We start from the raw sequence: 12,929 nt of genomic DNA on the forward strand, positions 1-12,929 counted from the left end.
CGAAAAAGTCGTTTTGTTGTATATTGTCTTGTAATTGATCAATCTCATTGAATGTCTCTTAGATACAAGAGCCTGTGATCTTTTTAGTGAATATTTATCCAACATGATCTAGACTTTTTCTGCATGGATCAAACAACATACTCCCTCCGTCCAACAAAAGATGTCTCAAATTTGTCAAAATTTGGATGTATCTAGACATGACTTACTGTATAGATGCATTTAAATTTAGTTAAAGTTGAGACATCCTTTGTTGGACAGAGGGAATACTAGAAATGATGTTCAATTCTAAGACTTTTCTGATCTCAATTGGTATGTTCTATGTTTAAAAAGCATTTTTTTTAAGTCTCCCAAGATTTTAAAAAGTTTTGTTGTATTTCCGATCTTGTAATCGGTCGATCTATATTGTTGTATTTCCGATCTTTTAATGGGTCGTTTTTTTTTCCATTTATTTATGTATTTCCAAAATCCAAAAAGTCCCTGCACAGGTCCCGCCAAAATAATTTTATTTCCACTCCACGAGCAGTTTTTATTTTTTTAGGAGCGCGCGCAATTTCCCCATTCCGCGCGCAATTGCGTCAAAATATTTTTCGCTCCCTCCACTCCGTGCGGAGTGTCCCCACTCGTCAGCTGTACATACAGGCAGCCATATAAAAGAAATTTGTATCCCCTCTTTCTCCATCTCTGTGCCCACCTCCCTCGATCTCTCTCCGCTCCATCCAATTTGGACCTGAGGCCCTGCCGCCGCCAGCGCCAGTCGACGGCAGACCCCCTCCCCGGCATAGCGCTTGACGTCGTGCTCTCCCCTGTGATCAGGTCACTGCAGTCTCTTCTCTCCCCCACTTTGATTTGCATGTTAGGATTCACCATTTTGGGGAAAAATTGTACGGTGTGGGGGAAGAAGTTTGTTCATGACTTTGTTTCGGGGACAGCAACCATGATTCCTCATCTATTGATTTGGGGGCAAAATTAAGTGTACTGCTCGTATGTGTGCTGTTTCAATTGGGGGCTGGGTGGGGTGGGATGGGGACAACGAAATTGGGTTTATGATTTCAGGGAGCATGGGGTTCATCATCGAGGGTTCTTGTTTTGTGGACAGCATGCTACGGTTCATCATCTATGAAAAGGATTTGGGGGCGAAAAAATTTTACAGCAAGATTTGGGGGCAAAATTAATACTATTGTTCATCTGTACAGAGTTTCAATTGGGTTGCAAAGTTATCTGGTTCATTATCTGTGCGAAAAGGCTATGGTTTATGATCTAGGGTTCATGATAATTTGGTTGATTTGCAATAGGATTGCACAAGATTTTCATGTATATGTTGCCTTGTTGGTACTGACAGTACCCATGCTCATGCATAAATCCTCAAGCCCTTCTTGTTCTTACCTCTTAGACTATCTCTGTTAGAATTCTACTATATTGCTATTAGGTCTGACAGTCCTTCCCATTTTCACCTAGTTACAATCTTGGTTGTAGAACAGTTGCAATGAGTGAAGAAGTACCTGCCTATGAGTTGGCTAGGAGGGAGAGAATGAGGCAAAACAACATTCTGATGGCATCAAGGGGCATTCCTACTTTACCTGAAATAACTAAGCTTGCTCGGAGCATTGTATATGGTACTCCTCGTCATGCAGATGTTCAAGAGGATAGCACTGATCAGTCATCTAATTATGATCCAACTGATGATGAAGAACATTCAAATGAAGAGGATGAACCAAATGCAGATGCAAGGCCAAGAGCAAAGGTGGTATAGACATGCATATTTCACCACTTTGAAAGTTTGTCTGTTGCTAATATACATGTTGTGTGTTATCTTTAAATATTAATATTGGTTCATTAATCTCTGGTCACGTTGTCCTACCAGAAAGCCAAGTCTTCAAGATTGCCACCTCATACAAAGCGTAACATATCCAAGAGCACCGCAACCCACACATCAACAAGATCTACAAGATCAACAGCAAAATTGTTGCTGACCAACCCAACCAGTCAAACTGAAGCTCAGCCTCATCAACCCAGACCAAGTCCTACAAGCAGGTCCCATGTTGATCCTTGTAATTCTAGAGGTAGCAATTCACCAGTGGGTACACCAGCTAATGATAGTCAAGGAATCAGTGATGACATTGTTCCAGCAACAACACAAGGTATAAGCATGCACTAGGAAATTAATTTTACTTGCTATTTCCATGTATAGTATCCTCCAATTTCATATTCTATCCTGTCATGTAGATTCACAGCCCATCTTGCTAAACAAAAGGAGAGGTAGACGTCGAGAAACTATGGGGCATGGTCTGCAGGACTATTCCAGAAGGAATGGTGGTGCAAAGATGCACATTGAATTTAAAGAAGGAAAATCAAGGCCACCAGACCCAAACCAAGCTTCGAAGCTAAGTTCTGAGTGTGGTATTCACATCCGAAAAAATATGCCTCTTGTGCGGCACTGGAAGGAATACAAAGATAAAGAACTTAAAAATGTAGTTCCAAATGCTATTAAGTCTGTTGCGGTGAGAACACACAAAACTACTTAATTATGAGCTGCAAAATTTTATATATATGTAATTGTTCTGTCTAAGCATGCTTGCATATGATCAAGTCTTTATTTCCTTGAGTTCTTCACATTTCAAGATTGTGTTTACTACTTACGCATACAACCGGTACTTTTCCCTAAACATACTTCCATCTCATTTCGCTTTCGCAGAATAAGTTTGACATGGATAAGGACAGTGAACTTGCACAAGATGTATGCACTAGGATAATCCAGAAGGGTGTTCGCAATCACCGGTACAAGCTAAAGCGTGACTACTTCACGAAGGTCTCCCCTAATAAAAGATTAGCAAACGTCCCACCAAAGATGAGCCAAGATAATTGGGAATTATTGTGCAACAGATGGTCCAATCCAGATTTCCAGGTTTGTTCTGCAAAAACCACAAGCAGAAATAATTATATCGCTATATGAAGTAATTACTTAGCATATCTATCCTTTATGTAGAGACTTTGTGCAAAGAACAAACAGAATAGAGAAGGCGTGAGGCAACATCAATGTACTGGGTCTAGGAGCTATGTGGCCCACCTCACCTTTTCTGTAATATTTCTATTCTCTCAATCTTTGCCTTATTTCAATTTATGAATGTGCAGATAGTTAATAGTACATTTCCCATATTTTGTAGAAGGCGAAGTACAACAATGAAGAACCAGATGTCGTAGACTTTTACAAAGAAAGCCACACTAAAAAGGATGGCTCCATGAGTGCAAACGCAGCAGTAGCTCATGTAAGTTTCTTCTCTTTTACATAATTATGTTTACAAACAGTTGTCACACCCGACTTAATTTGAATGAAAGAGGCCGCTGCTTCTGCATGTGTTCTTCATCGCTGTTGCTACTAATAAATTCATTATTTAATTTTGTTGCTGTGTTGGCACTGCCGTTGCTGCTGCTACTATCTACAGGTTACTTTCTTTGCAGTGCTACTACTATCTACGGGTTACTTTCTTTGCAGTGCTACTACTATCTACAAGTTATTTTCTCTGCACTGCTACTGTTGGTACTATCTATTAGTTCATTTCATTGCAGTGCTGCTGCTATTGTACTTGCATAAAGTAAAAGAGAGGTTTCTGCTGACTTTGGTTAGGTTGATATGAAGACATTTTTTACTTCTAAATGATCTACTTTATTCTGCAGTCTGCTATGCAAGCAAAACAGATGGAGTGTCAATCTGATGGTGCAACGTCCAAAAGTGACACTCAAATTGTGGCAGAGTTCTGAGGGAAACGAGCTCGTCAAGCACCTTCCTTGCAAACCTTGGTTTCCCAGCAAGCTTGAGGAGGCCTCCCACTGCTTCAGCAAGGAAAATACAGGAGCTACAAGAAAGGTTGCACACACAAGAGAGGGATGCAGGAGAGGCACAGGAAAGGCAGCAGGAGCAGTTCAGCTCAAGGCTTCAAACACAACAAATGGAGATTGAAGATTTAAGAAGAAGACAACAGGAAGAGCTAGAAGAAATCAGAAAGAAGCATCAAGAAGAAATTGAAAATATGAAAAATAGCCAGCAAGAGAAAAATGGTGCTTTGGAAAAGAAGCAACAAGAAATGGATGCAGTTCTGGGATATCTCTTAAGGCAACAGGCTCAAGCTTCAGCAACCTCAAGTGCAATACCAAACCCATAGCCGAAATCTGAGATCAATAGCACTTGATTGTGTGTTCAGATCTGAAATGGTTCTTTTGGGTTGCAGAGTATAGTATTATGCCAGTAGCTATCTTTTGGTTCTTAGGTTGTCTTAATAATAGTACTTCTGTGATGTGAACTTAGTTCAGGTTCTATTTTCCATTGGGTGCAAGTTGTGTTAATTGATGATGGCATCAGACTTATTGATGCTTTGTGATATTTAATTCAGTGAAAGTATTGTTTGATCTGGATATGAGTTTGCATTATATTAAAAATTACTGTTTTGGATACATGTCATGAAATTACTGCTCTGGATATGAATATGCTGTGAGATCATATTCTATAAATATTTCAGCTATTTGAATTTAAATTGCGATGTAAATCAAATAATCTGAATTTCATACCATGACAGCCAGGAAACGTCACACAAATTGGGATCATACACTTTTGGCATTGTTCTAAAACGTCATGGTCTAATCAAATATATGACACCCAACCATATTTGTGTCATCGAATATTCTCATTCATGACCTAATTTCAACACATCCAAGACGAACATAGAGTGTCACGGACTACTACAATATATGACGCTCTCGGAAACTGTCATGTAATGTGCCAGATTCAGTGACGCTCGAAATGCAAACCGTCATGCCGGAGATTCTATGACGCTGAATCCATGACGTTCTGCGTGACGCTCGAATACTGTCACCAAGATCATTTCCGTGACGCTTAGAGCACATTACATGACAGAAGTGCACTGTCAAAAAAACCCTTTTCCCTTGTAGTGAATGGGGTTCAAATTTGTATATGTTTTATAATCTATAAATAGCTTAGATAGAGTTCAAATTTTAGATGCTATTCAACATAATCATTTTTTATTATGATATCTTACAGTACCTTACAATGTCTTGATGTAAATTAGAATGGCTATATAGTTATTAGATACTATACATCATAATCAATTATAATTTGTTTTGGTTATTGGAACGTATATTGATTTCTTACACTAGTTTGGGTCATGTAACAAATTTTGCTTATTTCTAGTTTATGCACACATAGCTCGGATCTAGAGAAATTCTTAGTTCCCGAAGAAGCCACTCTGTCTCATTGAGGTTGGATCGCCCTCTATCGTTGTGGTGTTGAACAATGAGGCAGCTGCCGCTCAATTGGCACCTCGAGATGTGGATGTCAGGGTTGACATGTTAGACGGATTCAATTTTGTATGTGCCAGTGTGTCAAAAAAGTTAGAGGGTCATGGCGGAAATTCAATTGCCGCAAAAGATGAGTTTTAGATCTAGAACTGTTTTCTTTCGATAGGCCGAAGTGCGAAGAAAATTTAACATACATTATGATGAGGATGCTTGAATTATACAGCTAGCTCCCGAATTATGCAAGATGGCACATTGCTTGACCAACTGTCGCCGATACATGTGTTCCACATTAGGCCTATCCAGACACCTTCTTTTCTCTCTTACGGATTATAGAAGACCAGCACAATACATGTGCGTTGCTATGGACTAAAAAACAACATATGTTACTCTCTCCATTACTTGAAACAGGGCATATTAGGTTTCGATAAGACAAGACTTTGATCATAAATTATTATGCTAATGTGTGATTTATATGACATGAAACCACAAGTATTATGAAATATTTTTGATAACGAATCTAGCGACATAAATTTTATGTCATATAAATCACACCTTAACATAGTAATTTATGGTCAGATCCTTGTCTTAATGAAAATTAATATGATCTCTTTTAAAGAACGGAGGGAGTAAAAAGAATGATGTGCTATTATTTATCTTAGATTATATAATCCATAATCGTTTTCGTCTCAATGATTTGTGCAGAATCAACGAGTGATGAAAAGTCTCGAATGATTTGTCTTAAGGGCGTTGTCTTAAAGGCGACGAGTAAAGATAAACCGTAAACCCATTCTTTTCTCTTTTTACTCCTTGACTCTACACTGCAGCCCATTGGCCTATCCAGAGTTCCAGACACCTCCACTCTGTTTAATCCCCAGACACCTCCTGCCCTAGGCCTCTGGCTGGCTCGAGAAGCACGTCACGTGCCCGCTCAGCCGCGCCGCCGGATCCATGGGAGCTGCTGCAGCCTCCGCCGCCTTGCGGCGGCGTCGCCTCCCGACTCGCCGCCTGTTCACGACGTCAGCCGCAGCGAGGAGGAGGATGAGACCAGGAGCATGATCGTGCTCGCGAGAGGATGCCGGGCGGCAGGCACTGCCGCGGTCGAACTCGACGGGGGTCACGGGGCACGAGCGCGCCGCCGCGGCCGCCGCCTCGAGATCCTCATGTCGCACAGGCTGAGGCACGTGCGGACTGCGGAGATCCTCATGTCGTCGTCGGGCTAGCGAGCTACACCGAGCTGGCGAAAAGGAGCCTGTTTTCGGAAGGCTTGGTCCGGCTCGGCTCGGGAACTAACGAGTTTTCGGAAGGATCGGCTCGGCTCAGCTCGGCTCGCGTCTATTCCAACCCGTGCCTACAAGAGGGGAGAGACCTGGTGTTGCGTCGCCGCGCGCCCCCATTTTGGCTTCTCCTCGCCCACCGACCTCACAACCTCCCCCTTTTACCTCTCTCGCCTAGAAACCGCCGACCACCGCCATTGAAGTAAGCTTCTCTCTGCTCCACCATTGTTCTTCCGTCCCCGCTGCTTCTCCATTCCCTTCTCTCTTGGTTACTCCGGGTTCTCTGTTCGCGCGCGCAGGCGTACAGGTGATGGGCTCCTTAGGTTCCGACTACAGGCCCCGCCATCTCGACCCGGACTACGTCTTCGAGCTCATCAACAGCCGCAGGCCAGATGACCTCTTTCAATATTTGGATACCATCCCCGGAGCATCCGGTGACGCGCACTGCCTCAAGGTTCGCCATGCCGCGATCATGTCGATGCAGCCAAGGTGCGGTTGTTGGTGCCATCTCGCTTAATCGGTCCAGTTCTTGTTCTGATTCTTGCAATGTTTCCTGTTTCCCTTCTCCGGGGCCTAGTCGGTCGCCTTCTTGCCCTGATTCTTGCCATTCTCGCTCTGATTTTTCTCAACTACTGATCTCGCGCTTCCTCTGGGACTAATTGGTCGCGTCCTTGCTTGCGATGGTTTTCTTTTCTCTTCCTCCACTAGATCGTCGGGGGACGAGGACTCGTGGATCCTGCATTGTGCGCGATTCGCTCGGTTTGAGGCAACAAATAGCAGGTTAGTACTTCAATTTTTGCAGGGACTCGTTCTTCTTGTTCATGTCGAGTTCCCACCATCCCACCCGCAATCTGTTCGATATTTCTACCCTAAGAAACGGTCTTAAATATCTTATGTTAGGCTGCTCTAGTTAATTCCATATGGTCTCCGCTGCAGTTTTGTTGCTGATGTAATGGTTTAGTCGGAATGAGTTACAATGTATCGAGCACGTGGTTCATTTTCTTTAATCTCCTGTGCAGAAATTTTTCACTACTGGAACGCATGCTTCTTTTAGTTTCTGTTCAGTGTCGTTCTTTGGTTCAAAGGTTTGGTTTAGTCCTGTGTTACAAGAACATCTTTTATGGGATTCATTCATGGAAGTTCTTTACGTTGGCGAGGCATCATCACATTGGGAAAACATGAAACCACCTTCTATTTTACAAAAGAATGATGTCTGTGTTGCTTCTTAAATGTTGGGTATGCTATTCAACTAGCTGGGTATTTTATTAATTGAGCTTATTATCCCTGCATAAAAGTTATACAAAATTTCTATCGTTTGCAGACTTTGTGCACCTCAGATGGCTAGGAATCCACCAAATCTTACTTCAGATGCAGGTTTAGCGCCTTAACTTTAACAAATCCTTTTCAATGTTATTGAGCATTTTGGTGAATGCCATTTACAGATTTACCTGACGATTTTCAGAATTACAAGTTGATGACTCATAGACAGCCTTTTCTTTTTTCCCTTTTTTTAAGATTACCTTCACACTACTGTATTTGTTGTGAATGTATGACTGTACATATATGATCAAGATGATAGTCACAAGGATTATTTTTTCTACTGCCATGATTATCAAGATTAAACATGTAGTTCTTGGTCACAATATCTTTCAGGTAATTCATTATTTCTCGAACTCTTATTAACTACTGTAAAGATTTCTGAAATAGGATTAACATTTGTTATTACGAACTAAGTTTACCAACTTTAGTTCACCAAGTATTCTGCAGTCAATACTCCTATCTACTTGTATACTACTGCTTGACTAGATTTGTCGTTACTGCTCGTCGTCATGCATCTAATATTTACTCGTATTCAATTATAAATAGATCCAGGTGAATGGATGTATGTGTTTCTATGGTGGATGATCTATGTCGTCCTTTTGCAGGTCATTATATGCAACGGCCCAATTCAAGTTCATATTCTAGAAATATGCTGGCAACCCACGAACCTGATAGTAGTGGTATAGCTAAATTCGGTGTTTAACCTCTGTCTGAACTGTGTATTTCTACTAACCATCATGTCACATGTGTGCAGAGCTCAGACATTCTGCCTCGCTTAATCAGTTATCTGCTTCTAGCTCACAAACTCCTGCTGCAACATTTCCTCCAAAGCAGGCAAATTCTAATGTTGGTAAGTAAATGCCTCCTGTTTGATTACTACACAATTTTGTCACTTCCGTATGCCTTTACATTAATCATCAAGTCTCATGTGTGCAGATTACAGACATGCTACAATGGTCAATCAGTTATTTGCTTCTAGCTCACAAATTCCTGCTGCAACATTTCCTCCAAAGCAGGCAAATTCTAATGTTGGTAAGTAAATGCCTCCTGTTTGATTACTATACAATTTTGTCACTTCCGTATGCCTTTACATTAATCATCAAGTTTCATTTGTGCAGATTACAGACATGTTACAACGGTCAATCAGTTATCGACTTCTGGCTTAAGGACTCCTGCTGCAACGTTTCCTCCAATGCATGGAAATAGTAATGATGGTTAGTCAATTGTTGCTTTTGTTTTCTGTACATTTTCTTCACTTAAAAGTTAAAAACTGAAGTCAATCGTTACACTAATCATCTTCTTTCATGTTTGCAGTGCTCTTATCTGCTTCTAGCTCAAGAATTCCCGCTGCAATGTTTCCTCCTACTCAAGCAAATTCTAATGTTGGTAAGTAAATACTTTCCTTTTTTTTGCTGTACAATCTTGTCGCTTTAGTGTTCCTTTACACTAATCATCAAGTCTCATCTGTTCAGAGTACAGACATGCTGCAATGCGTACTCAGTTATCTGCTCCTAGCTCAGGAATTCCTGCTGCAATGTTTCCTCCTATTCAAGCAAATTCTAATGTTGGTAAGTAAATGCTTTCCCTTTCCTTGCTATACGATTTTGTTGCTTTAGTATGTCTTTACACTGATCATCGAGTCTCATGTGTGCAGATTACAGACATGCTGCAATGCTTAATCAGTCATCTGCTCCTAGCTCAATGATTCCTGCTGCAACGTTTCCTCCAATGCATGAATATTCTAATGATGGTTAGTCAGTTCTTACAATTTGTTTACTGTAGGTTGTTTTAGGTTACGACTTGTATGTATTTACACTAATCATCTTGTCTCATGTGTAGTGCTCAGACATGGTACAATGCATACTCAGTTGTCTGCTTCTAGATCAAGGATTCACACTGCAACATTTCCTCCACTGCAGGCAAACTCGAATGGTGGTTAGTATATGTTCCACGTTTTTGTATCTACATTTTTGCCACTTAAGTAGTATTTATCTACACGGATCGTCATGTCTCACGTGTAGTGACCAATATTTTTTTAACAGACGTGCTGGAATACTTGATGAAATATCTTCTTTTAACTCAACAACTCATGCTTCGGCATATGTTTCATTGCGGGATAATTCTAGACTTCCTTAACAATTCCTGTTTTCTTGCCCCATTTACATCATTAGTTTGTCATGTCACTTCTTCTTGACATACGAATTAACAATGAAACAATGGAGTTCTGATGACTTGTAAGTTTTGCTTGTTAAAATAAGTGACAAGAGTTGCTTGCTTTGTACTACCATAGTAAGTCACAAGTCTGTTGTCTTGAAATCTTGACATGACAAGGAAATATTTGTCACTACTTGTTTATTTGTAAATGATATATACTGAAAATATTGCCAACTAATGATTGAAGTACGACCTTTTGCTATCTAGCCTGGGATGTTTGGGATTAACAAGATGGAACTTGCTACTCCCTCCGTTCCGTAATTCTTGTCTCAAATTTGCCCAATATGGATGTATCTATCCTAAAAGTCATCTAAATACATGTAATATTTTGACCAGAATTATGGAACAGAGGGAGTACTATTCTACGGTTTTACCATCTGCTTACTTAACTGAAAGAGTGGATAAGCAATTGGGCATGTATGCTATACAACAAAGTGAATCTATTTTACCAAATATATGTAGACACCTAATTACTATCTAAGCACTTTTATTCAACCTTGCTCTAATTTCAGTCATGTTCAATCTACAGGAATTATGAGTTTATGTTCAGATATACACTATTTCTTTATCTATCTTTTCTAGTTGAATATACAGAATGTCAAGCAACAGTAAAAATGCATCCTATGAGATCACAGGCACAGGACCAGACAAAGTTTCTTTAGTTTTTTTCTGGCAATACTCTCTCCCATGGCCATGAGATAATATTTCAACGAGAAGATGAAATCAATTATATCGCTGCAAAAATTTGGAAGGTATCTTTCTCTAACATTTTGTCTGTTGGTTCTTTTGCTCCAGCACAAGCATTTGCAGAACAATCTCCGGGTAGACCTGTATCAGAGCAAATGGCTCCCCAGGAGTTGATGCAGAATATTATCTCTCCACAGGAGCTACAACAGAACAACCAAGGTACACCTGCAGTCGGAGTACAATCTCTGTGCCACTCAGGGTCAGAGCAATTCACTCAACAGATGCTGATGCAGAATAGAGAAGGTGAGATCTCTTTTAAAGCTTGTGTTTTAAATGGAATGAAAACTACTTATGCATGAAACTCTGTCATTGTTGCAGTGCTGCCGCCTACAGTGGCTATCAAAGGAAAGAAAACTTCAGAAGTAGACGAGCTAAACACTAGGATCCTCAGGTTGAACGTCGCTTCTTTGGTTGCACAGGATGGAACTAGGAGTGCTGTAGGGGTTTTAATTAGGGATGGCAGCACGGCAAAATTCATCACTGCAAGATCTTTTGCTCCGATAATGCGCACAGAGCCAGATCTTCTTTTTGCAGCTGCTTGTTGCGAAGGGATCAAAATTGCTCTGTCCTATCAACCAACTACTATTTTGCTGGAGTCTCATCTGATCTATCTGCTCGATGGGCTATGCGCCTCTCAGAATAAACCCCCAGATGTTGAACAGTTGAATGAATTACTGAGCCTGAAAACCATACATTTCATGGCCCAGAGAATTTCGGAAGAATCCAATCAAGCTGCTCGTCAATTGGCACTATATGCTTTGCACAAAAAGGTGTCCAACATGGTCTTCAAAGATCCTCCGGATTGGCTTTCCACTTTCTTATAGATAGGTAGTGGCTATCTAGATGAGTGAGGTTAGTTACTCTAGCTGGAAAATGATTCACCGGCTACTCAGTCTCAGTAGGAGAAACACAAACGGTACATGGTGTAAATGGCAACTATAACCTTTCGTCATTGAGTGTAGATAGAGTCAAGTAGGAGCAGTCCTCAAGTGTAGATACATTAACATTTTTACAGCATCTGACGTGCTACTGACACATATGCATGAATGTTAAATACTTGTCAATGAATTGTTTACCTATATAGTTCTGATGTTCATACCTGTATAAGACCATATGCTGATACATGCTACTCCCTCCGTACCAAAATAAGTGACTTGGTTTTGTATAGATTCTTATACAAATACAGGGAGTATATGAAAAGAAATGATTTCAGTTAACAGGTGATCATCATCTTTTGTGGGGTTATTCTATCCACCAGTATCCAAGTTTTTGCCTACAGGATACTAGAGCTGGGATGCACATCTTTCGTGCTTCTTCTGGACCATTGGTGCTAGAATTCTACTTGTGTTGGGAATTTAATGCTATACTATCTCGTATACTAGGATTTTTGCGGTTCTGTGTGCATGCATGCCCCTCCAATGCACATTCTGTCTGCAGCAGGTTCCAATATGCAGGGTCGCTTCTTAAGTCAATGATGATGCGCACACCGTGCCGTATTGCTGTCCTTTTCTTGATGAAGAAAACCCATCTGTACTTTCAGTTTTTCTATTTTCCTTGTTTCTAAGGTCGTCATTCTTACATTCCATTTTATAAGTGTGTTAATTAACCTCGGCATTATCCTGCAACCCACAACAGATCAAATCTAACGTTACGGATTATCCTTTAGTGATAGACGATAGATACATGTCAACAGCCAGCAGCATCGATGATTGCATCAACCGTCTAAAAAACAGAGAGTTTAGGCATTAGAAAATAGTACTGTATAATATAATCTATCTCCTCTAAAAAAGCTTCCATTTGGGTGAAAAACTGGATATTCCTCTGTGTCTTACCGTATTGGAAGTTGGGACCAAGGAAATCCGCCATACCTAATTGGTCTCGTACAAAATCTTTTTCTTTTTGAAAGGTGGTCTCGCTTGAGATCTTATCAGTATTTATTGACAAACACATCACGCGCTCAGGATATAGAAAATCTTTAAAAAGGAATGAGAAGGCACTTCCCTAAAATGGATGGAGAAATAGCCGTCATATATTGCCATATAGGAGTATTAATTGTTTCCATCACTC

At 40.6% G+C, this 12,929-nt stretch overlaps 1 protein-coding gene across 9 annotated transcripts; it reads left to right on the forward strand.

Annotated features, from left to right (window-relative positions):
* The first annotated feature begins 5,978 nt into the window (after nt 1–5,978).
* Nucleotides 5,979–11,945, forward strand: LOC104582700. Of its 9 annotated transcripts, none has more exons than XM_010233200.3 (14): nt 6,087–6,783; nt 6,881–7,070; nt 7,290–7,361; nt 7,903–7,955; nt 8,507–8,581; nt 8,656–8,751; nt 8,838–8,933; nt 9,020–9,115; nt 9,216–9,287; nt 9,374–9,469; nt 9,556–9,651; nt 9,741–9,836; nt 10,911–11,105; nt 11,181–11,945. In XM_010233200.3, exons 2-14 carry the CDS (start codon nt 6,892–6,894, stop codon nt 11,684–11,686), a joined length of 1,728 nt encoding a protein of 575 aa, XP_010231502.1. In that variant the 5' UTR covers nt 6,087–6,783; nt 6,881–6,891; the 3' UTR covers nt 11,687–11,945. The 9 variants fall into 9 exon arrangements, with proteins under 9 accessions (XP_014753721.1, XP_014753717.1, XP_024314727.1 ...); XM_014898233.2 differs by lacking the exon at nt 6,087–6,783 and adding an exon at nt 7,601–7,817 and having other exon boundaries at nt 7,003–7,070; nt 7,903–8,234; XM_014898232.2 differs by lacking the exon at nt 6,087–6,783 and adding an exon at nt 7,601–7,817 and having other exon boundaries at nt 7,003–7,070.
* The last annotated feature ends 984 nt before the right edge of the window (nt 11,946–12,929 follow it).

This window comes from Brachypodium distachyon, chromosome 2 (genome assembly GCF_000005505.3).
Source record: "Brachypodium distachyon strain Bd21 chromosome 2, Brachypodium_distachyon_v3.0, whole genome shotgun sequence".
In the NCBI taxonomy this organism is placed as follows: Eukaryota; Viridiplantae; Streptophyta; class Magnoliopsida; order Poales; family Poaceae; genus Brachypodium; species Brachypodium distachyon.